Below are 23,679 nucleotides of genomic sequence, written 5' to 3'. Positions count from 1 at the left end.
TTGGGATAAAATTTATTTATTTTTTCCCCCTAAACGCAAAACGATACACAATAATTTCAAATGCTTGCCATACTTTTATTTTTGAGAGCAAAATTGCTACAAACAAAAAATCCTTTATCAATCCAGTCGCTATAAATTAGTTACGTACTTGCATTTGTGTGCTACCAGGAAGCTTATCGTTAGATTAAACATAAATACTGAAGAACGCAACAGAAAACATATACCCTCAAAGCTTTAAATGTTGGGAACTAAATCAATGGGTCAGTATCAAGTTACAGATAATCCACTCTTGTTTTTGTCATAGTCTCTGGGATGTTACAGCGTCAGGAAACCTATTATACACCCAACCCTGTTGTTTTTGCTTACATAGAAATCCTATTGAATCAACATTGGCAAGATTAGGTTTACAGTCTGATCCCCTGTGTATTGCCTTAGAAGGAACTCCTTCTTTCTTCAGAAGAATACACTACCAACTATGCATAAGACTGCAGTTATTCCAAGTTATCACATGGGCCAGTATTCACTATTTTATGCATGCCCCCACATTCATTTTTGTATCCAAGTTATTTCTAATGAGCAAAGCATCAGAGAGCTTTAAACCAGGGATGGGGAACTTGTGGCCCTCCAAAATGGTGTTGGGCTGCAAATCCCATCATTCCTGCTGGCTGGGAGTGATGGGAGTGAAATCCAACAATGTCTAGATGGGGAAAGATTATTTATCCCTACTTGATATGCTACAAACCTCAACGAGAAAGGGAAAGGGGCTTGAATCATAAGTGACTTAGTGATGGATGGTCCGCTAGCAAATTCTGGAATAGCTCTGTGCTGCACAGAAGTTACAACATCCCAACAAGGGGGAACAGATTTAGAAAGCACTCTACCAGCATAGCAATGCAAGCCTAATGCAGAAGTGAACTAGTAATAACAAATAGCCACATTTTTATATCTATTAAATAAGTGAATGCAGTTGTTTATGCATAGGCAGGATTGGCAATATAGATTTGTTAAGTGAACAGCTGTCCTATGCTTCTGTAAAGTTTTAAACCAGGCATCCCCAACCTGCGGCCCTCCAGATGTTTTGGCCTACAACTCCCATGATCCCTAGCTAACAGGACCAGTGGTCAGGGATGATGGGAATTGTAGTCCAAAACATCTGGAGGGCCAAAGGTTGGGGATGCCTGTTTTAAACCAATGACTATCTTTGTGGGGAACAACAGCATAAATCTTGTTCCTAAAGTCAAACAGAGATGGTGAACCAATTTTAACTCTTGTTCATGTACTGGACTCAGTCTTGTAGTTCACCCATTATTAATGAACTTCTCAGTTTAATTCCAACGCCAGCAATCTTGAGAAGCCAGCTGAATTAATACCCACTGCTTGAGTGCTGGGATTTGTATCTGGCTTCAGGTGGATTTGTTTGTGCAGATGAACTGGGAAATAAAATGCAAATTTAATTTTAACTTCAACTGTTTCATGTGCTACCTCCCTTGATTTGCAACCAGGCTAGAAGAAATTCAATTGGATTGACTCTATCATGGGATTAAGGCCTCAGTAATAATAATTAAAACTATAGAACTTCATGAAGGGCCAAACGTCAGGTGCAACCAGCTGCATCCTCTGTTGTAAATGGATAACATTCATTAAGTCTGTAGAGTCAACTTACTCCCACAAAATCTTAGCATTCATTTAGCTATGTGCCTACAGTGACAAACGGAAGGATGGGCAAATGAATTTTAAAGCATCTTTCAGAATATGAATAACTTAAAAGTTTTCGTGAGTTGCATGACAACTTACAAAGACCTGCTTGGATAATTATTATTATTTTTAAGAAAACAGTAATAGCATGCAATTATCTAAACACAATCATGGCAGCTATCTAGGGTGCAGTTCTGTGCAAAATGTACTCCTGATTTAATGGAACAACCTGATTCATGTGTAATTCAGAGTAGCATTATGGCTACTGAGATTGCTTTAAACTGCAACAGGCTGGGACTTGATTAACTTTGCTAAATTATTCTGGCCATCAAGCCACAATGCTCAGATCCACTCTGTGCCAAAGGGTACATAAGGAAAATGTAATATTCGTGTTTTCTGTAAATAATTTTGCAATACTCAATTTATAATCTATTAAACACTGCCTAAAGAGTTGAACTGGTTTACATCAGTGCTGTATTCCCACTTTAGCAACTGTGTAATGGAAGAGCTAAGGAACTAGTTCATTAGGATTCAGAAAGTGATAAAAGATAATGTTTACATTTTATCATTATGAACCAGCACAGGACTTAATGTGAGCAATAGAAGGGTAGGCTTTTTAAAAGATAGAAATGGTGGCTATAGGTCTTCAAAAATAACTTCCTAAAATCTACATTTATACTTTCCACTTTCATTGTAGATTTCCATTAATCTCAACAAGCGATTTGATGAATATTTTCTGCCTAGAGATCTTGCGCAGAACTGAGTTTAAGCCCAATGATTTCAAGAGGTTTAACTATGCTTAATTCTGTGTTGGATTACAGCCATATTTCTTTAAACCGTGTCTCTGTTGACTCTGCTCTTCCCTTCTGAAGGGTGAATATTGATATTTGAAATACCTAGATTATATTTACAGCTGTACAATACTAATATAATATACTTCTAAAAATACCACTATAATACTTTATCAACAAAAGTAACTAGGGTAGGTCTTGGAGTTGATTGCCACAAGCACCCTGTGTTATAGATCTTAATGTTGAAGTTTGTCCTTCATTAATTCCTGTGTCCTATTCTTAACATATTTCATGTTCACATGTGCCTACTACTATCCAGGATGATGTGCTGTTCTTTAATCTGTTAGGAAGATTTCCTGTGCCAGCCCAGTTAAAATGAATGAGTCTCATTATTTCAGTGAAAGTTTGCGCTTGGAGGGATTCCTCATTGCATGGTATAGAAGTGGGCACGCCCCTATTCCTTCCACAAGGTAGCTATCCTTATGGCTAAAACAAGCAAATTGTATTGGAATTCCTTTTTTGTGGAAGAAAAAGAAGCATGTGCTGTGAATTTCCACTTCTTACATGAGGTCACCTGCATGACAGAAGAGAGGGAGCACTGCAAAGATAATACATGAAACAGGGCTTAAAAAAAAGAAAGAAAGAAAAAGCTGTGCTGAATATGAGTGAAGAAAACCCATGCTATGAATACACACACACACACACAAATGGAATGGGAAACTTGACATACGCCATGGCTTAATCTTGGAATGTGTATGCATCTCTCTCTCTCTCTCTCTCTCTCTCTCTCTCTCTCTCTCTCTCTCACACACACACACACACACACACACACACACACACACACACAGACCAGATATGAGGATTTTTTGCAGGATGGATATCCACATAACCTGAACTAAACACATAAAAATGTCATGTTGCTTTTTTTGGTGATAGAACAACTTTGAAACGCTGGCAGAGGTGAGGGTGTTCTGGGATAATTGTCCAGACTAATATGAAGCTTGTTGAAAGATCAGTACCTCATCAACAAGGTACTAACTTTCAAATAAAAGGCTGATTTGCACATACTGCTAAACCATGATTTGTTTAGCCTAAATAAATTTGTTTGAACGGGTGAACCCAACCCAGCAAATAAACCCTGGTTTATTTTCTGCCAACAAACATGATATGCTTGTGAACCCATGACTCATTTAACTATGGTTTGCTTTATGTGAAAACCTTGCTTAAGCATGGCTTGCTTGGGCACCCCACCCCAAATGCTCATCAGGCTACAAATCACAAGGCAGGCGTGGCTGGGAAACAAGCCAAGCTTTGGAGAAACAAAAGAAACTGAGACAACCCTTGGCTTATTAAATAAATCATGGTTAAAACCAACCATAGCTTAGTGTTATGTGCAAACACACACACACGCACAAAAACCACCCATAAACAGATAGCAGTTCAGGATTTGTGGACTGCACCAGCTTATTCTGGTACATTAAAAAACCGATAGTGCAGACATGCAGCCTAACCTGTACACAAAGCTTGATTCAAAAATTGAGCTGGGAGTGGGGGGCAGGAATTATATTTCTACACATTTTCTTTGTCGAATTCACAAACAAAATTCATTGTAATATGACAGGCGACATCATTCCATCCTCCAGAGGCTATCATTTCTACACAGTCCTCCTCATCATAAGCATTATTTGGCTCTCCGTTGCTCCATTTGTTGAAGGTCTGCATTGGGGACCGGTCAGAGTAAACAAAATGGCCCTCTTTCTCTAGGTCGTTAATGCCAATGAAAACCCGGCTGAGGCCAGCTTGACTGATGTAAGCAGCAATTAGGCTATTGGTGTTTTCATCCTTGGGCATGCTCAGCGTTCCTCCCCTTCCTTGGCAGTAGAGCTGGGCGTCCATGTACCTCTTTTCTTCTTTCACCAGCAAGTAAGTCTTATTATCTGTCTCACGCACACCAGCAACAGCTGCGGGGGAGGGCAGTGCTGAAAAGTGAGCACTTGCATTTCTATAAACCAACTTAATGCATAGCACAATCAACCAGTGATTAAGCAAGCAAGATTGCCCCACATGCAAGGAAGGGGAGAATGTTTGTCTAGACATTCTTACCTTTTTTAATGAACTTCAACTCAGTCGTCAGCAAGGTCACTTGGTTATCCATTTTACCAATGGCTGTTCGTAGCTGGCCACATTCACAAGGAATGCCTGCAGAAAATCCGTGTGCAAGTTACATATGGGCATTTGCACAAAACGTCTCACACTGTTTTCTGGCTACCCAAAATAGTGCATAAAGGTAAAGGGACCCCTGACCATTAGGTCCAATCATGACTGACTCTGGAGTTGTGGTACTCATCTCGCTTTATTGGCCGAGGGAGCCGGTGTACAGCTTCCGGGTCATGACTTAGCATGACTAAGCCGCTTCTGGCGAACCAGAGCAGTGCACGGAAACACCGTTTACCTTCCTGTCGGAGCGGTACCTATTTATCTACTTGCAGTTTGAGGTGCTTTCAAACTGCTAGGTTGGCAAGAGCAGGGACCGAGCAACGGGAGCTCACCCTGTCACGGGGATTTGAAGCGCCAACCTTCTGATCAGCAAGTCCTAGGCTCTGTGGTTTAACCCACAGTGCCACCCATGTCCCAAAATAGTCGTATTTCATAGCTTTCATCCATTAACTTACTATCCTCTTACTCCAACCCTCTGGAGTAAGGGTAGGCAACCTAAGGCCCATGAGCCGGAAGTGGCCTACGGAGGCCATTTAGCCAACCCACAAGCCACCCCTGAACCGAGCGCCCACTCAGGGAGTCCCCGTGCGCTGCGCTAAACTGGTGCAGCGTGGCGCGGGGACTCTCTTCTGCGGCTCCAGAAATAGCTTCTGCGCATGCCCAGACACCGAAAATCGCTTCTGCACAGGTGCAATTTTCGGCGTCTGGCCATGCGCAGACACAATTTCCAGCATCGTGCTGCACTGGCCCACTCACGGAGGATCTCTGTGGGAGTGATCTGTCCGATGCCCAGTAAGCCTTGCCATCCCCTGCTCTGGAGAATACCAGTAATGCTCTATTGCAGGTATTGAACCCCCCAGACTGGCTGCTGGTACATACATATAAGACAGTTGTTTGTGTTCAACACGGTCCATCCCAACACAAAGGGATCACGGGATGGTCTGTACGTCATAGTAAACCATAGTGTGGAATAAACCATGGCAGACTATGAATGAACACCTTGCTGGTAGATGCTGCTCAGTTGCTCCCGCTTTGCAGCCAAGCAATATAAACCACGAGGCCTGCTCTTAGCATTACATGCAAACCATCGTTTGTTTCTCCTGAACAACCATGTGTGGTAAGCCAATAAAATCTTGGCTGCACTCAAACAGAGCCCACAGTTTCCTGCAACTATTGAAGATAATCATAGAAATGGCTGTATCCATTCACAATTGCGTTCAAACTAAGATTCTTCTGTGTCTTCCCATACAAAATAGGAATTGTGCTGGGGTGGGGGTAGGGGAGTGACTGATTCATAGACATGAGCTGAATTTGAGAGAGCGTAGTACACATTGGTACAAAAAAGATGAGTTGGACTGCTAAAGGCTAATTCACATCTGTATGCATATCACTCGAGTTCAGTGGTTAATCTAATATTATGGCTGCTGAAATATTCTATCTTAAAAAACCGTATTATACAAGCTTATACAAACTATACATAATTTCACATTTATTAATTAGGACCTTAAATGGGATGTGAAGACATTAAAACCAGTGCTAATATGGTTGGTTTACCTGGCTCTCCATTAGGACCAGGTGGTCCTGCATCCCCATTATCTCCTTTTTCTCCTAAGAAAGGGAAAATAAAGTTAAGCTTCTCAGCAGATAGCTTCAAGTAGAAACAATAGCCTTTATCTTATGCACTGACACCAGAACACTAGTTGTATGGGGTTTTTTAAGCCTTGCCAATGCTGACCTATGTGAAGGAAACTCAACCTCATTTATTTGTCATGATCATCGCATATGGCTTTGTCGTAATCATGGTCAATCATCTCTTGTTCCTTGCAGAAAGAAACCTCAAAATAATTTAAACAACTTTTCAGAAATAACCACCTAACAAATATTGAATGAAAACATACCTTTTGAACCAATGGGGCCAATTTTTCCATGTCTCCCTATGCTTCCCTTCTGTCCTTTGTCCCCTGTTTCTCCTAGAGGAGGAAAAAAGAAAACAAAAGACAAAATAAATGTAAATTTTTACATATACCCTCAGTAGTCAGAGACTATTGAGAGACAATGGAGTCTGCCTCGAGGGGTGAAATCAAACTGCTGTGTTAGCAACACGAAAGTGATCTCCCTGGGGCACAAGCCTGGGCCATATGTAAGGGGGATGTATCAAAAAATACCCAAAAGCATCATGTAGTCCTCAGTCAGAGTTGCCAGAGACTAAAATTAGTTCAAGCCCCACTGGAATGAATAGATCGTGCCCTCACAACCACAGGTCTGAGATTACAGCCCTTTCATTTCATCTATGCTAAGCAGACTACACGGCTGATCTTTTCCCTGTATGCATTCAAAGTCTTTATTAACGAGGAGTGCACATCAGCCCCAGGAAGATACCACGAAATAACTATCTGGAGCCTCACAGCGGGAAGCAAGAAGGTTTTTCAGTTTTAATGGCAGTGTTATACAGCATTTTACAGTGGAGCTGTGGCAAAACGAGCCTCTTAAAAAATTGGCTGCCTCAGCAAATTCTAATGAATAAGAGATAAATATGCACATTGCAGCACAAATCAGATATAAATATTGTCAACAACACTTCAGCATCTGGCCATCTTTTTCATTATTTGCCCAGGTTTTCTATTATGCATGCAACAGAAATGGTTGCAGGAGCTTAGATTCACTGTGTGTGTGTGTGTGTGTGTGTGTGTGTGTGTGTGCGCGCGCGCGCGCGCGCACCTTTAATGTATGTTATTTGACCATAAAGAAGGCTGATCGCCAAAGAATTGATGCTTTTGAATTATGGTGCTGGAGGAGACTCTTGAGAGTCCCATGGACTGCAGGAAGATCAAACCTCTCCATTCTGAAGGAAATCAGCCCTGAGTGCTCACTGGAAGGACAGATCCTGAAGCTGAGACTCCAATACTTTGGCCACCTCATGAGAAGAGAAGACTCCCTGGAAAAGACCCTGATGTTGGGAAAGATGGAGGGCACGAGAAGAAGGGGACGACAGAGGACGAGATGGTTGGACAGTGTTCTCGAAGCCACCAACGTGAGTTTGAGCAAACTGCGGGAGGCGGTGGAAGACAGGAGTGCCTGGTGTGCTCTGGTCCATGGGGTCACGAAGAGTCGGACACGACTAAACGACTAAACAACAACATTGTTCAATAGCACCCAAAATGAGCAGAAGAATGAAAAAACATGGGTTGTTTTGTGTAGATCTCATTCCAAGAAGAGCACACACTAGTACGGAGGTAACCAGTTTACACAAGTTGCCTAAGAATAACCTCTGCCTGCTCAGAAGCTCCCAGCAGGCTGTAGCAACCATGAATTCTGGTGAGCCATATTCCAAGAACCCCCATTACAACCATCTTGTTTCTTATTTGGTGCTGCAGGGAGAAGACCTGTAGTGGCAGATTTTAAGTGAACAGGCAGAACATGCAAACAAAGAGCCTGAATAGTTTTTTCCACTTGACCAGTAGCTGCTACAGTAATCCGGAGGCTTCTGGGTGCATGGATGCTTCCCTCCCCAGTCCTGAATTGTTTTATAATGCAATCCTGTACACGTCTACTCAGAAGTATGGGGTTCATTGCCAAGAAAGCAGGTATAGGGTTGCAACCTCAGGCCCTAAGTCAACCTGGGGAAAACGGTGAAAAGGACACAAAACAAATACTTAAGCATTGCTAGCAATATTTGTATCCAGTTTGTGCCTTATTGTGCGTATGTCCCTTATTCATGACAAATAGCTGAGATAGCCAATTTTGTAAGAGGCTCATTTTGTCACAACTCTGCTGTAAAAATGCTGTACAGCATTGCCATTAAAACTGAAAAACCATCTCGGTTCCTGCTGTGAGATACCAATACTAATTTTGTGGCATCTTCTGGCAGGCATATTTGAGGCTGCTGCAATGCTCATCATGAACACAGGAAAAATTCACAACAGTCTTCTGTGACTAGATAACAGAAGCAGCAGTCTTGTCAGCCAACATTTTGGAACCCAGCTTGAAGCTCTCATCCATGCGTAGAAAAATTAGAGTGATTATATAGGACGCTTGTGTACATATAACAGGGTGAGTTGCATGTAGGAAGAAAGAAACTCTTATAACAGATGCAACCAAATAATCCCTGTATTCAATACAAAATTGAGTTGTGTGAAAGGGTTCCGTGCATTAGACCAGTGGTTTTCAACCAGTGTGCCATGGCACCTTGGGGTGCCTTGAATGATGTTGAGGGGTGCCACGGGCAACACTGGCCTCTGTCTCTCTTTCCTTCCCTCTTTCTTCTGATGCCTTCTCGCATCTCTACCTACCAAAGGCTTGCACAGCTGTTTGTTGCAGCAGCCTTGGCTACAAGTTCCCCAGGCAAATGCTGCTTCTGGGGCTGGTCAGGGGGTGCCGGTTGCCAGGAGCTGTCATCACCTCAGAGTGAGCAAGCAAGCGGGCGAGGGAGCCCAGCCAGCCAGTCTGCCAGCCCTTGCTGTTGAGATTAGACAGACAAGCCCCAGGCCCCTGTGGGGCAGTGTGAGGAAGCACCTCTCGTTGGGGCAGGCATGGGGCAGCTCAGAGATCTGGGGCAGCAGCAGCGGCTGCCCAGACTCCTAAGGAGAGGGGAGAGGAGGCTGAGGAAACACTCCGCAAGGGAGGATGTTTGAAAAAGGGTGAGAAGCTGCCATCTCTGCAGACGAGATGAAATAACTGGGCTCCTGAGCCCCACAGGGGTGCTGCAGAAAGAATGTACAATGGTACCTTGGGTTACATACGCTTCAGGTTACATACGCTTCAGGTTACAGACTCCGCTAACCCAGAAATAGTACCTCGGGTTAAGAACTTTGCTTCAGGATGAGAACAGAAATCGTGCAGCAGTGGCAGCAGGAGGCCCCATTAGCTAAAGTGTTCAGGTTAAGAACAGTTACAGGTTAAGAACAGCCCTCCAGAACGAATTAAGTACTTAACCCGAGGTACCACTGTAGTTGGTCAAGGGAGCTGTGGTCTCAAAAAGGTTGAAAACCTCTGCATTAGACAATAGAACAATATACTTCCAGCTAACATGATCCTTCATGGATCTCTGGCATAGAAACAACCCCCTCTTTAAACAAACAAAAACCATTATAGAGATATCTTGCCTGAAGAAGAGTTCTGTCCAACCTGAGAGTTTGCATCATTCATTCTGAACTGTGATTGATCTTAATAAAGGACTTGTTTTTCAGTAGTCCTGTGTTTTCTGATCCTTGAGGTTCACTCACGTCTTTGGGTCTCAACATAAAGCACTTAAAACTAGTATCACTTATTAATTTAAGCCTAGGCAGCTCTTCTGGCAAGCTGAAGTGTGCAATGGAAATTCAAAAGAAGGAAGGCAGGAAGATTTCTCCATCCTTAGGCCTGTCAGAGGGTCACCTGACATTCTCTACATTGGAACTCTACGCAGAAGCAACCCTCACTCTTCTTAGGAGTAGTACCCAACAAAAGTTGTTAAATTTGCAATTAAAAATAAATAATAATAATAATCAATATCGTTATTATTGATGATGATGAAATCAGATGCCCTGTGTTTTAAGATTGCTATTTACTGTTTTATCCAATTTCTTTTTAAAAATGGAAGAATTATTGTATGTCTATTCTTTAAAAAAAAATGCAACAAAATTGACAAGTATAACATTAACTGGTATTCAGAGGTTCTTAACTATTTCTTTTGTTTCTTGCAAAGCTGTTTACCGTTGTTATGGTGAGCTTGAGTGTGTGTGGGGGGGCAGAAACTTTATACCTTCTCTAAAGCCAAATGCCACATTTACTTTTTGTATTTAATTTCTAACTACTCCTTCCAGGTCTCTCTCAAAGAGCTCCCAGTGCTCTAAGTCCAGAAGAAAGGTCAAATAAAAGGGGTCAGATAAATTGGTTTCTGGTGTGCAATTGTTCTCTCATAAGATTTCTTTACAATGAAAATAGCCTCTTATGTCTTTTTAATAATACTCAGAGAGCCTAAGTATTTTAGAACTTACAGGCCTGGCACAAATGGAATTACAGAAATGCTTGTGCAAGTCCCAAAGCATCATTATAAACATAAACCATTGCCAGATCGGCCAAGGAATTACTTTCACACACCCCTCCCCTTGCTCCAGGCATTACTGGCCCCCCGCAATACAGTCTGTTCACTCTGGCTGCTTCCTGAATGTGAAAAATACCTTTCCTTAGCTAAGTCTGGTATTACCAGAAAGCAGGGTCCTGCTGGATTTTGGTTTTGAGAACCCTCTCTCATGCCAGAACTCTGCAAAAAGCAGAACTGAAGTACAGTGGTACCTCAGGTTACATACGCTTCAGGTTACAGACTCCGCTAACCCAGAAATAGTGCTTCAGGTTCAGAATTTTGCTTCAGGATGAGAACGGAAATCGTGCTCTGGCAGCACGGCAGCAGGAGGAGGCCCCATTAGCTGAAGTGGTGCTTCAGGTTAAGAACAGTTTCAGGTTAAGTACGGACCTCCGGAACGAATTAAGTACTTAACCTGAGGTACCACTGTACCTGCTCAATCAGTTGATGCACATAGATCCACTGGAAGTTCAGTTCTGCTTGGTCACTATCTCCCACCACACCTACAGGTCAACTTTGATAAGTGGGTGGGACCACTCATGTCACTCAGCTAACAACAGGTGGGGTGTGTTTTTTAAGCAACAGCCTGCCAGGCCAAATTGGTCTGTGGACCAGAGGTTTCCCCAGTATCCTGATTCCAACAGTGGCAATCCAGATGCATCCAGGAAGCCAACAAGCAGGGCAGTGGCATAGCAGGGGTTGCCAGCACGCAGGGCCATGCGGAGGGAGGGAAACAAGATGGAGTATGCATGTGCGTTCAACTGCCTAACGGCATCCGTGTCGCCCAGGAGATTGCAGCCGCAGAAATAAGAAAAGAGTCATTCTGGAGAGATCGCTTCCTGGTTCGCATGGAGAAGCAGTTTTCAGTGGAGCCTAGCGACAGCTGTATTGAGGCAGTACTGGGTGTTGAAATTCTGCACCTCTATCAATTTTGTGCCCGGGGCAACCTCCCCTGTGGCTCCCCATCAAGCTACGCCACGGAGCAGGTGGTTTGTTCTCCACGACTGGTATTCAGACCATCTCTGAACAAGCTCTCATCACAAATATTTGGGATTCATGAGGAACAGCCATAATTCCCATATGCTCCAGGGAAAATGTAGATGGAAATCGTATTCAAACAAAGAAATATTTGCTCCAAGGGAAGGCAGCAGCATTTCCACATATTTTATAGCTTCTACAGGTATAAGCGGCTTTCTCTAGCAGCACTCCCTCTGGTGATGGAGGACAGGGCAGGAATTCCAATGGTTTTGATTGCATCACAGAAGATGGAATTATGATGCCAGGAAAACTTAAGGCAGAAGAAATGTTAGGTTCCTGGCTCTCATTTCTTGCATTTCCAGATGCTATGAGCCATTTCTTCTCTTTTGAGAACACTGGACCCGACAATACTGCCAGAAAGCCTGATATACATGATTGCCCTCTACTCAGCACTAGGAAATAAACAGTTTCGTGAAGAGTAACCTCCATCACCTCCCTCTTTAAAAAAATACTGACCTTTTTCTCCTGGAGGTCCAACTCGTCCTGGGCGGCCTGGGGCGCCTTTCTCCCCCTTTTCTCCAGCATCCCCTGTTTTGTAGTTAAAAAGGAGATACAATAACAACAACATGCTTGAATTCTCAATTTGAACAACCCTCTTGATTTGCAGTGAAAATTACAATAAGTAATAGGAGTGGACGGCATTCAAACTCAGTGCAGATCCACTGAAATAATTTTGCAATTGATACCAAAGGGCCCACTCTGAGCATAACTGAGTACCGTGGTGCCCCGCAAGACGAATGCCTCGCAAGACAAAAAACCTGCTAGACGAAAGAGTTTTCCGGTTTTGAGCTGCTTCGCAAGACGATTTTCCCTATGGAAAATGTCATGTCTATGTCAGAACCTACCTGACATTCAGAAGACATCTTAAGGCAGCCCTGTTCAGGGAGTTTTTAACGTGTGATATTTACTGTATTTTTGGTTTTTATGGAAGCCGCCCAGAGTGGCTGGGGAGGCCCAGCCAGATGGGCGGGGTATAAATAAATTATTATTATTATTATTATGGGCTTGCTTTGCAAGACGAAAACGTCTTGCAAGTGTTCTGATTTTTTTTCGCTTTCCCCCCCTTTTTCTAAGCCGCTAAGCCGCTAATAGCCTTTTAGCCACTAATCCGCTAATCCTTTAATAGCCGCTAAACCGCTAATAGCGCTAATCCGCTAAGCCGCTAATAGGGTTGCTTCGCAAGACGAAAAAACCGCTAGACGAAGAGAATCGCGGAACGGATTAATTTCGTCTTGCGAGGCACCACTGTATAAGATCACTCAATGTCATTTGGGTGTCAGTGTGTGCATGTATGTCTAGATATAAGAAGAACCACCTGGTGTCAAGGGTCTGGTTGGTTGTGTTTGCTCAGCAACCTCGGCTTTTGAACTCCACCACTTTTTAAGTTTTCAGAGGGATTTTCCAGGTAAAAGTTTAAAAGATATAATGAAGAGTAGGTCTCTTCCCTAAGGTAATTACATTCAAGTCTGGTCAGTGGGAAAAGGCCAAAGGTAAAGGGAGAGAGTACAAATGCAAGAGGAAAAGAACTGGCTTGTCAGAACCTAATGAGGTCTTGAGAATGGCAAAAGAGAATTGAAAAAAAGATGCAGAAAGTTCAGTTTCGGAAAACAAGAACAGCATGGTCACATAACAATCAGATACATGTCACCCATGCAATGGGAATGCAGTTAGTAAACTTCGGACAGAGCCTCTGCGTTTAGTCATGGTTTCCATTCTATTATCAACTTAAAAATAAAAGCAACAATACATAATAAGACATTCAGACACACACAAACAAACTAATATAAAGCACTAACCATTAGAGAAATGCAACATTTAAATGGAACCATAGGTCACTAGAAAATGTAGCAGTGGAAACTCTGGGATGTTCTCAAATGTCTTCATTGATCAATAGCCCTCCTTGTGAAGGAAAATGTGGATAATGTACTGCTGTGTATACAGTACAGGCCTTAGAAAAACGAGCCATGCCCTTAGCCATGGCTCCAACAAGGTTACCTGACACCTTTTGCCTTTGTGTGAATGCAGCCTCTGCCACAGGGCCATTCCAGATGTGAAGTGGGTACTTTTTTGAACTTTGCTGTAGCATCAAAGGCACCTCACCGACATCCTCCAGAAAAAGAAATATGATTGCTCCAAAGTACTAAGACTCAAGGCTGCGGAGAAGCTGAGGGCATGAGCTGGATTTCAGCCAACAGATGAAAGGCTCCAAATCTCATTAGCACTCCTCTAAGCTAGCCAGCTAGCCCCCTGACAGTTTAGATCAGGCACTGATGGCTTTTTAGAGATTTTATATTAGCTGTGGCCTTCGCAGGCCATTTTGTGCTTCACTGAATTTCTTCATCAATCTCCTTCACTATTATGATTATAGCTTCTAATTAGGTAGGATATGTGGAACCATGAGCAGATTTGGGACCCATCTCCCTTTCTTTCTCAGGCAGAGATAGACAGATAGTTCAGTGTTTTCTGATCATTTGAGGAATATGAGATTGTTGGAACGCATTAAACAGCCAGACCTGTGCATGCTAACAACCATCATTTTTAGCATTTGTGCGACAATATATAGAAGGGCTTTTCCCCGAAACGTAAGCTAACTGTTCATACTCCGTGTGGTTTTGTAGTTTTATCTAGTGGTAATGCTTTGACTTTACAAACAGGGAAACTAAGATAGAGTAGTTAAGATGCTCTTCCAAGGTCAAAGAAGGCATCAGTAGATCAAGATTAATGCCCCCATCTACCTAGTCTGTGCTCTGCAGAATAGACTATACCTTTCTATAAATATGCACTGTATTAAATCTCGTTAAGAGACAACCATTCCCAATTTAACACTGCTCTCCATTTTCTCTAGGGTGCTGTGCTACCTGTTTGAATAAAAGCATCCTACTAAATTCAGGCATTGCATTTGGATAGTTTCATCTTCAAGGTGTTGAAATCAGGATTTTGGCTTGGGCAATGGCATTCTGGAATATAAAGGCAGAATGGGCAAGGTCTTTCTCACTCACTCACTCACTCACTCACTCACTCACTCAGTACATATCATTCTTCCTTCACAAGAGTGACTCATACCCCAGCCCAGTTTATGCACAGTAGGCAGGGACAGAGCATTGCCACCTTTTCCTACTGCAGAAGGAGCAGCCACATTATACTCCGCTCTACCTTTCCCTGTCTTCACTGCAAAAGACATTTATCTTCCACTGCATAGTGCTTTAGGGGCCTTTCTCATACCTATATAACACATGTGCCCTGATGCCAACAACCACATGCTACACATTAGGTAAAGGTAAAGGGACCCCTGACCATTAGGTCCAGTCGTGTCCGACTCTGGGGTTGCGGCGCTCATCTCGCTTTATTGGCCGAAGGAGCCGGCGTACAGCTTCCGGGTCATGTGGCCAGCATGACTAAGCCACTTCTGGCAAACCAGAGCAGCTCACGGAAACGCCGTTTACTTTCCCACCGGAGTGGTACCTATTTATCTACTTGCACTTTGACATGCTTTCGAACTGCTAGGTTGGCAGGAGCAGGGACCGAGCAACGGGAGCTCACCCCGTCACGGGGATTCAAACCGCCGACCTTCTGATCGGCAAGTCCTAGGCTCTGTGGTTTAACCCACAGCGCCACCCGCGTCCCTTGTAATGCTACACATTAACTAGGGTCTATTTCTGCAGGCGGTCTGTACACGTGGCATAACTGTATACTACTGGCTTAAATTTAGTTGAATAATCCTTCCCTCTTGAACTGTAGATCTGTAAGGAATACGGTAACTCGAGCAAAACTCTGCCTCAAACTGCAATTCCAAAGATCCCTTGTGGCAAATCCGTAACGATGGCCTAACAGCGATATAAGCTTACGGCACGTATATGCCCAAGGGGTACACACCGTAGATGTAAGCTGCCCTTTTGTGTGCTGCCTTTTCATTGGCTTGAATTTGTTTTATCATTTGCATGAGAAGGCCTTAATGCTTAAGTACACTGGGACAACAAATTAAACAAGGTGGCAATTGGCAAGAACAGCAATGCAAAAAAACTGACGTCCTTATACTTTGAGTATGAAATGTTGAAGACATTAAGCAACCAAAATGTAAATTTCCTTCATTTGCTAAAATACCAAAGCATGAATATTTAAAAACTGCTGCAACGCTAGTTAGGTGTGTTTACTTCTTGTAGTAGTAGTAGTAATAATAAATAATAATATTTTTACTATTTATACCCCCCCCCACCCATCTGGCTGGGTAAAAAAAAAGCACTCAGCCATAATGCTTAAAGCATGGGATCTGGCATCACATTTCTTAAATAATTCCAGTTTATTCCAACTGGCCCTTTATTTACTTTCCCTCTTTTTTAAGTGTAGCGGCCTTAAGGTCAGAGGCAGAATGTTCAGGCACGACAGTTCCCAGAAAATGTTTTGGAAATGTTAAAAGGAGGGCAGAAGGAGGGTTGGTAGGCGATACTAACTAACCCTAGGGAGAATGAAGTCAAGAGACATGCCAAGTAGTTTCTCTGAAAAACATGTTCCGCAAGCACTATAACTGTTGATCCAAAAGGAGGCTTCGGAGAAACTCGAATTCCTTGCGTTGCACCATCATAATAGGTTGTCGTTCTTTTCTGCAGGTGACTGCAGCTGTGTCTTTAACAGCAGCTCAGTGCACAAACTTTAGAAGATGGTGCTGCTTTCCCTGTAGCTTCATCTACGGATTTATGCATATCAGGCCACTGTTAAATGCACTGAAACCGCCATGTAGGAGGCATCTATTTATTTATTTTCCTAGTCGGTGAGCAACTCTAAATCACCAGAGATGCAGACCAAGATCTGGTGGAATTAAAGAATGCATCAGCTGATCAGCAGTGATCTAAGTGACAAATTCACTTCAAATATATAAAGGTAAAGGGACCCCTGACCATTAGGTCCAGTTGCAGATGACTCTGGGGTTGCGGCGCTCATCTCGCTTTATTGACCAAGGGAGCCGGCATACAGCTTCCAGGTCATGTGGCCAGCGAACCAGAGCAGTGCATGGAAACGCCATTTACCTTCCCACCGGAGCTGTACCTACTTATCAACTTGCACTTTGATGTGCTTTCAAACTGCTAGGTTGGCAGGAGCAGGGACCGAGCAATGGGAGCTCACCCCATCGCAGGGATTCAAACTGCCGACCTTCTGACCGGTAAGCCCTAGGCTCTGTGGTTTAGCCCAGGGTGTCACCCGCATCCCTTTTTCAAATATATAATGCAGGCCTAAAAGAAAATTCTACAGCATTCTTAACAAGTGATCTGGAAATGCAACTACAAATTGGATTTAGCACCAGTATGCAGAATTCCAGAAGAGGCTACATGCCAGCCTATATGGAAATAGGGAAGCACACCTTTGTGCAGGTCCCCTTGAAATTCTGCCATCAGGAAATCTTCCAAATTTCACAACGCTTTTCACATTACAATGCTTGGGGGGAGGTTACGGCAGTGTGATGGCCTGGGATTCCGAGTCTGAGAGTGAACCGGAGGAATCCCAGCCGGCACAGGAGTCCCCGCCTCCAGGGCCGGCTGAACTGGGCCAAGGCCTAGATGCTGAGGAGCCTGCACCTGTGCCAGATCCTCAGGGGCAGGCACCAGGTGAAACCATTCTGGCCCCAGAGGTGCTGGAGGACTCAGTGTCTACAGGTGAGCCTCCCCCGGGGCCCAGTAACCCTTCGGCCTCTCCTGAACTGCAGAGGCTTAGGGCAGAGAGGCGAAGGGAACTGGTCTCTCCCAGGAGGAGTTCTCGCCTTAAGGCCAGGAGAGGCGGGGCTCCTGGGGGCTGGGACCACCCCCGGCCTTGGAAGAAGATAAAGGTCAGGCAGCCCGGGCCCAGGTTGCGGGAGCAACGTCGTTGTGGAGTACCTGCTTTTACCCAGACCTAGACCCGCACTCCCGGTGTGCCTGTTCCTCGCCCGGCTTCCTGCTCCTGACTCTCCAGTGTTCCTGTTCCTCACCCGGCTGCCCGCTGCTGACCCACCAGCGTTCCTGTTCCCCGCCTGGCTCCCTGCTTCTGCTCTACCAGTGTTCCTGTTACCCGCCTGGCTTCCTGCTGCTGCCCTACCAGCGCTCCTGTTCCCCTGCCCGGCTCCCTGTTTCGGACCTCGCGTCTCATCTAGTGATCGTCTACCCTGCTAGTGACTCTGGACTGAACTTCGGCTACGGTATTAGTACCTTCCCCCCCCCCCGGGACCAGCACAGGCAGGCATGGGATGCCCGAAGCCAGATGCTGCTGGACTACAATTCCCATTGTTCCTGACCAGTGGGCACGCTGGCTGGTGCTGATGGCAGTTAGAGTCCAGCAACATCTCGAGGGCTACAGCTTTCTCAGCCCTGTTTAGACAGAGAACTAAGGGTGTGGGTGTGCAGTGATGTTTAATCACCACCACCATTAAAAACTCTCCCAGGTCTTGCCTACAATTCCAGTGATTTCTTTACCTCCCTACCATAAGACTAAAAGCTCTTTCCCCTACAGAGGCGAAGCCTTAGAAAAACGAATATGCACATGTAATTTCATAGAATCACATAATTGTTGAGTCAGAAAACACCCCCAGGGTCATCTAATCCAACCCCATACAATGCAGGAATAACAGCTTAAAGAATCCCTGACAGATGACAATCTAGTTTTTTTAATAGGTAAAGGTAAAGGACCCCTGACCATTAGGTCCAGTCGTGGCCGACTCTGGGGTTGCGGTGCTCATCTCACTTTATTGGCCGAGGGAGCCAGCATACAGCTTCCGGGTCATGTGGCCAGCATGACTAAGCCGCTTCTGGCGAACCAGAGCAGCACACGAAAACACCGTTTACTTTCCCACCGGAGTGGTACCTATTTATCTACTTGCACTTTGACATGCTTTCGAACTGCTACATTGGCAGGAGCAGGGACCGAGCAACGGGAGCTCATCCCGTCGCGGGGATTCGAAGCACCGACCTTCTGATTGGCAAGCCCTAGGCTCTGTGGTTTAGACCACAGCGCCACCTGTTTAAGAAAAAACCTCCAGTGAAGGAGAGTCTACCACCTTCTGAGCTCAAGTTCAACTTTTTTATTCCCCATGTTCTGTGCATTAGTATAAAAACAACTAAAACCATAAATCATTTCCTCCAGCAGCTTCCTTATTGGTTTTTCCTGCCCATTAGCAAGTTCCTGTACTACTGTCCCAGTTTCCTGTACACCAATGAAGTTATTGTCCCCAGTACTTGGTGTGTCCCCTGTCCTCTAAAGTATTATCTCCCCCTTTCAGGGTTCAGTTTAACACTCTCCTGATCAAGTTTGTGAAACTCCTAGTAAACGCATTCTTGCCAACCAATGGAAAACACCTAACAATCCCGAAAGCAACCTCAGCAAACAAAAATGAGACTGGGTGGGATCGGGGGAACTTCATTGGTCATGAAAATAGATTCCCATTACCTTTTAGGCCTGGAACCAGAATCTGAACAGAGCAGGATTCTTCTGCAATATGCTGAGCATATCCAGATGTTGGCAGAGACAGGAAGGCAAGGCTAATTACAGAGACAAAGAAAGCCAGATCACTCTTCATAATGAGCTTGTCCCTTACTCCTAAAAGGAAAGAATGAATAAACAGTTAAAAGGAATTCCAAAGACTTCCAGTAGTTCCAGACGGTGTTTGCAGTGTTCTACAGTCCAGTGCCTCCTACCTTTGCTGCATGTAAGCAGCTTATCATGTACCTTGTGTTATGCGGTATATAGAGTCGAGTTCCACAGGACGTCATTTGCTTAACTGTGCAGAAAAGCTATATCGGGGTTCTCAGACTTCGTCAGAGAGTCTTTGCAAAGCAAAGAAATATTCAAAACCTCCCAAGTGCAACTGAGAAAAGGGGCCTTTGCCAAGCCAAAGCTCACTCTTGTCCTCAGCCCAGGAAAAAAGTTCAGACTAACAGATCAAAAGAAATGGGAACGCAAGGCTGAAGAGGTTTAAGGTTCCCCAGGGAAGGAGGGCAAAGAGAGAGGGGGACTCGCACACTACAGACAACACAGCAGGCAGTCACAGAGTCCTATACTGCACTGATTGGGAGGGAAAGGCTGGCAGCCAGTCTCCAAGCCCAATCAATGCATACGGTGGGAGAGGTCAGCTCACAGTTCCCTTAGGGAGGCCCCGAATTGCATTTTCAAAACCGCTATGAGAGTTCAACTGAGGGAAATGAAAGTCGCTTAGGAACAGATCCCAAGTACAAATGCATTGGGTGAGACGAACCTAATGAAAAAACTGCCTTAAATTGTTTTGTTTTCCACTGCTTTTCTTGTTTGCAAGCTCAAGAGGAAGAACAAACGTCAATTTCTTCCTGAATTAGCATGGGAAAATGGATTGGGGCTGTCTTGGTTCTAGGTGGCCTCCATTGAATTCTATGAGATAAAAGAGGCACTGGCATCACTAATGGCAGGGAATGAAGATGGAGTAGGGTTTGGGGGAAAGGACTGGAACTCTCTGTTCTGCCTCCACCTGTCAAACCTGGTGTGCATTTAGGTAGTGTATATTCCTGAGGACTGCTATCACTTCTAGAGAGGCCCAGCTCGCTAATCCGAGATCTGCAGAGGGCTCAGTGCAGTTACTCACTACTGTGGCAGTTTCTTGATAAAGTTGCTTTAAGGTCTGAACCCTGACACTGAAACAGGCTTCAGGACTAAACTCTGCCTCCTCCTAAACCTCCTACCTTGCTTTAACCATTGTTCTTCAGCCTGTCAACAGATGTTATTGAACTACAACTCCTGTCATCCTTTACCATTGGCTGGGGATGATGGGAGTTGAAAAACAACATTTGGAGACCCAAGGTTGAAGAATAGTGGCTTAAAATATTGTTTGCATGCAGCTGAAATATTATGTGAGGAGTACATATGGGGAGCTGCACTGCTGCCCATCCAAGATGGTTAAGTCTGTCCACAAAAATATAGATTGTGCAGGTGGTTGAATAATGGGGCTACTGACTCAGTATCATGGCTGCAGGGCTCAACGTAGCCAATAACCACTGATACCTAATATTAGGCCTGGCCATGAGATGGCTGGGAAGAGCAAGAAGCAACTTACTTTTCCTCCTTGCTTTTGTAGGAGCTGACCACTGCCTTATTTAAATGCATCCTTTCCCAACCTGGTGCCTTCCAGATGTTTTGGACTACAGCCCCAACCAACTCCAGCAAGTATTGATGCCCTGCCTGGGGCTGAGGAGAAATGCAAGCCAAACATCTGCAGAGCACCAGGGTGGGGGGAAGATGGATTAATCCCAACTTCATTTCTTCCCCATGGTCTGTTAGTTCCCTCGGCCCCACTGCACTTCCAGAGCAGCTTAACCTATCATGCTTGCTTTCCGCAAACGTGAGATGAGGAGACGATTGCTAGGAGCCTCAAAGCCCTGGATCCTACCTCCTTTCCTTTATAGTCTTCCTAGTCCAGGTATCTCCCATCAGCAGTGGCTACTAGACAGCGCCCAGAACTGGGAGATTAGTCTGAGGTGACTTGGGTACCTCGGAAATACTTGCAGTGCCATCGCAGCATCTCTCACACACCTCAGAGACCATTTAAGGGATCTTTATTTGTCTTTTTTCCTGTTCCCACATACATTTGTTCTCTTCTCCTTCCACTTTTCAGTTCTCCACAACTAACCACCCCCCCCCCCTGCCACGGCCATTATTCTTTTCTATTCTCCTTTGACTTGACACCACCACCAACCCTATTCACCCAGCATCCTTCCTCTTTTACTCTTTTTTAAATCTTGTTTTGGGGGGTTTCTACTAGGCCTTTCACCCCCCCTCTTTTTGTTTTTGTTTCCATAGGTATTTCTCAGAAGCAGATCTTAATTCAAGTCAGGGCTTCCTAGAACTCCTTTCAAGCATTGGGCTCCATTCTGGAAAAATGAGGAGGATGACTGTGAGAGTTTCTCCCTCAGTCCCAGATAGTTCTTCACAGCCAGCAACCACTCTTGGAATCATTTCCCAGTCAGAGGCTATAATTTTATAGGCAGCCTTGAAGCCTGTCACTTTTTAATTAAGTACTGCCTGGAAGAGGGTGTGTAGAGGCCAGGTCAGGAAGGGAACCCACCAGAACCCACCAATGGGAAAGAGCATTTTCCCTCTCCGTTGCTGCTGTTCCCATCTCTCCCTCCAATCTGACTCTTAGAAAATCTCACCGATTCCAAAAGTTTCCAATGTTTTTTGCACCCATGCAGATCACACCACGCCTTCCTCTAAGATGTTGGCCAATACCGTTTAATTACTGCCACCTTTTTTTCCTGGCAAGACTTAGCTGTCTTTAACAGCAGCGTGGCAGGCAAAAAATTAAGCCGAGCATATTCAATATGCCTTACTCTTTCTTTATATGGGAAAAATAGAAAATCAAACAGTATTATTTTTGCGGCTCAGCAATGTGGAGAACAGAGCTGCCATCCTTTTGCAATGCTAGAAGGACATATTACGAGTTGGGGAAGGTTTTGCTTACCATTTATCTGTGCTATTTCCCCCTTAGATTTATTAGTTTGCTGCTGTGAAGACAGCTCATTTTTGGTCTGCTACCCCTCAACACAAACTCCACCCTATGAGCTTACTTTACACTCTCTACAGACTGCAGTAAATATTCAAGTGAATACTACGCCATCTGTAAAAAGACACTGCAGCATGCGTGCTTTTCAAGAACTGTTAAAAACTAAATCCAGAAACTATACTCCTCTACTGAACATAATATGCTCTCTCTTTAGCTTAGCTTCCATTAAAAAATAAAAAAATGCTACACCACTGTTAATCCAGCCTTAAGTTTACCACCCACTCCACTGAGCAAGTGTATGTGGCCCCACAATCTATCTTCTTATCTCAGGCTTTTGAAACATCACCTACCTTACAGTTGCTGAGAAAACAGGCGCCGTAGCACAACCTCTGCCTGGAGGGACACTGCGCAGATGAACCTCATTGCTACTATTTACAAAAGCCTGATAGTTTTTAATTTGAAGCAGGGTTCGAATCCCCACTTGGTCATGAGGCTCGCTGGGTGACCTTGGGGGCCAGTCCGTGCCTCTCATCAGCCTAACCTACTTTACAAGGTTGTTGTGGGGATTAAATTGAGGAAAGCGGGAGAGCCACGCGCACCACCCTGAGCTACTAGGAGGAAAATGGTGGGACAGAAATGTAATAAATATAAACGAATAAAGAACGTTTTGAAACATCACCTACCTTACAGTTGCTGAGAAAACAGGCGCCGTAGCACAACCTCTGCCTGGAGGGACACTGCGCAGATGAACCTCATTGCTACTATTTACAAAAGCCTGATAGTTTTTAATTTGAAGCGAACTCGTCTCCTGCTCTTCGGCATCCAGCAAATCAGACCCAACAGTTCCAAGCGTTATCTACAAACAGCTTCCTGTTTGAAACAGCTCAGCTGTCCAGCAGGACAGTAATTAGGAGCAAAATGTGTGGGAACGCTACAGCGACCCATGATGTAAGCTGCTTCTTTTGGCAATGCGCTTTTTTTGGGGAATGCAGAATGCCTCTCCGTTCACAACTCTCCTTCCCATGAAGAGAAATCCTTGGTTAACCATTTAGGTCTGGCCAGTTGCAGTAATGTAAACAGGATCCAGCTAGAGGAAAGCTTCTGCTGTCTCCCTTTAGTTTTCGGATGGGATATTTAGAAATGCATCATGGCCATGGTTCTCATCAAATCCTGGCACGTGGCTTAGAGACATTCTACACATTAAACACAGCGAGGTAGTGGAATTATGGACTGTACCACTTCAGACCATAGGTAGGGATGTTAAAAAGGCCCTATAGTGTAGAAGCTGGAGATAACTGAATTGTAGGGAAGGCTATATTTCATCTGCAACTCTTGACCAGCACCACTTCTACCTGGCCACAGAAACTTGGCAGTTGCTGTTTCACATGTTG

At 44.4% G+C, this 23,679-nt stretch overlaps 1 protein-coding gene across 4 annotated transcripts; it reads right to left on the bottom strand.

The window, feature by feature from the left end:
- On the bottom strand, nucleotides 1-22,752 carry COLEC11 (collectin subfamily member 11). 4 transcript variants are annotated; one of them, XM_081189223.1, is made up of 7 exons: nucleotides 22,639-22,752; nucleotides 19,210-19,359; nucleotides 12,259-12,330; nucleotides 6,602-6,673; nucleotides 6,258-6,311; nucleotides 4,590-4,685; nucleotides 1-4,465 (listed from the first exon to the last, which is right to left on the bottom strand). In XM_081189223.1, the coding sequence occupies exons 2-7, from the start codon at nucleotides 19,337-19,339 to the stop codon at nucleotides 4,056-4,058; spliced, it is 834 nt and encodes a 277-aa protein (XP_081045349.1). In that variant the 5' UTR covers nucleotides 19,340-19,359; nucleotides 22,639-22,752; the 3' UTR covers nucleotides 1-4,055. The 4 variants fall into 4 exon arrangements, with proteins under 4 accessions (XP_081045349.1, XP_081045351.1, XP_081045350.1 ...); XM_081189225.1 differs by having other exon boundaries at nucleotides 1-4,447; XM_081189224.1 differs by lacking the exon at nucleotides 22,639-22,752 and adding an exon at nucleotides 19,489-19,912.
- Nucleotides 22,753-23,679: the final 927 nt, after the last annotated feature.

Source organism: Podarcis bocagei (assembly GCF_964188305.1).
Source record: "Podarcis bocagei genome assembly, chromosome: 3".
NCBI lineage: Eukaryota > Metazoa > Chordata > Lepidosauria > Squamata > Lacertidae > Podarcis > Podarcis bocagei.
This window is presented reverse-complemented; position numbering and strand designations above follow the sequence as displayed.

Coding starts and splice junctions, on each gene's coding strand:
- COLEC11 (XM_081189223.1), bottom strand. CDS start 19,339: ATGAAGAGTGATCTGGCTTTCTTTGTCTCTGTAATTAGCCTTGCCTTC. Junction 4,686..6,257: donor TGGTCCTAATGGAGAGCCAG/GTAAACCAACCA, acceptor GATTTTCTGCAG/GCATTCCTTGTGAATGTGGC. Junction 4,466..4,589: donor GTTGAAGTTCATTAAAAAAG/GTAAGAATGTCT, acceptor CTCACTTTTCAG/CACTGCCCTCCCCCGCAGCT.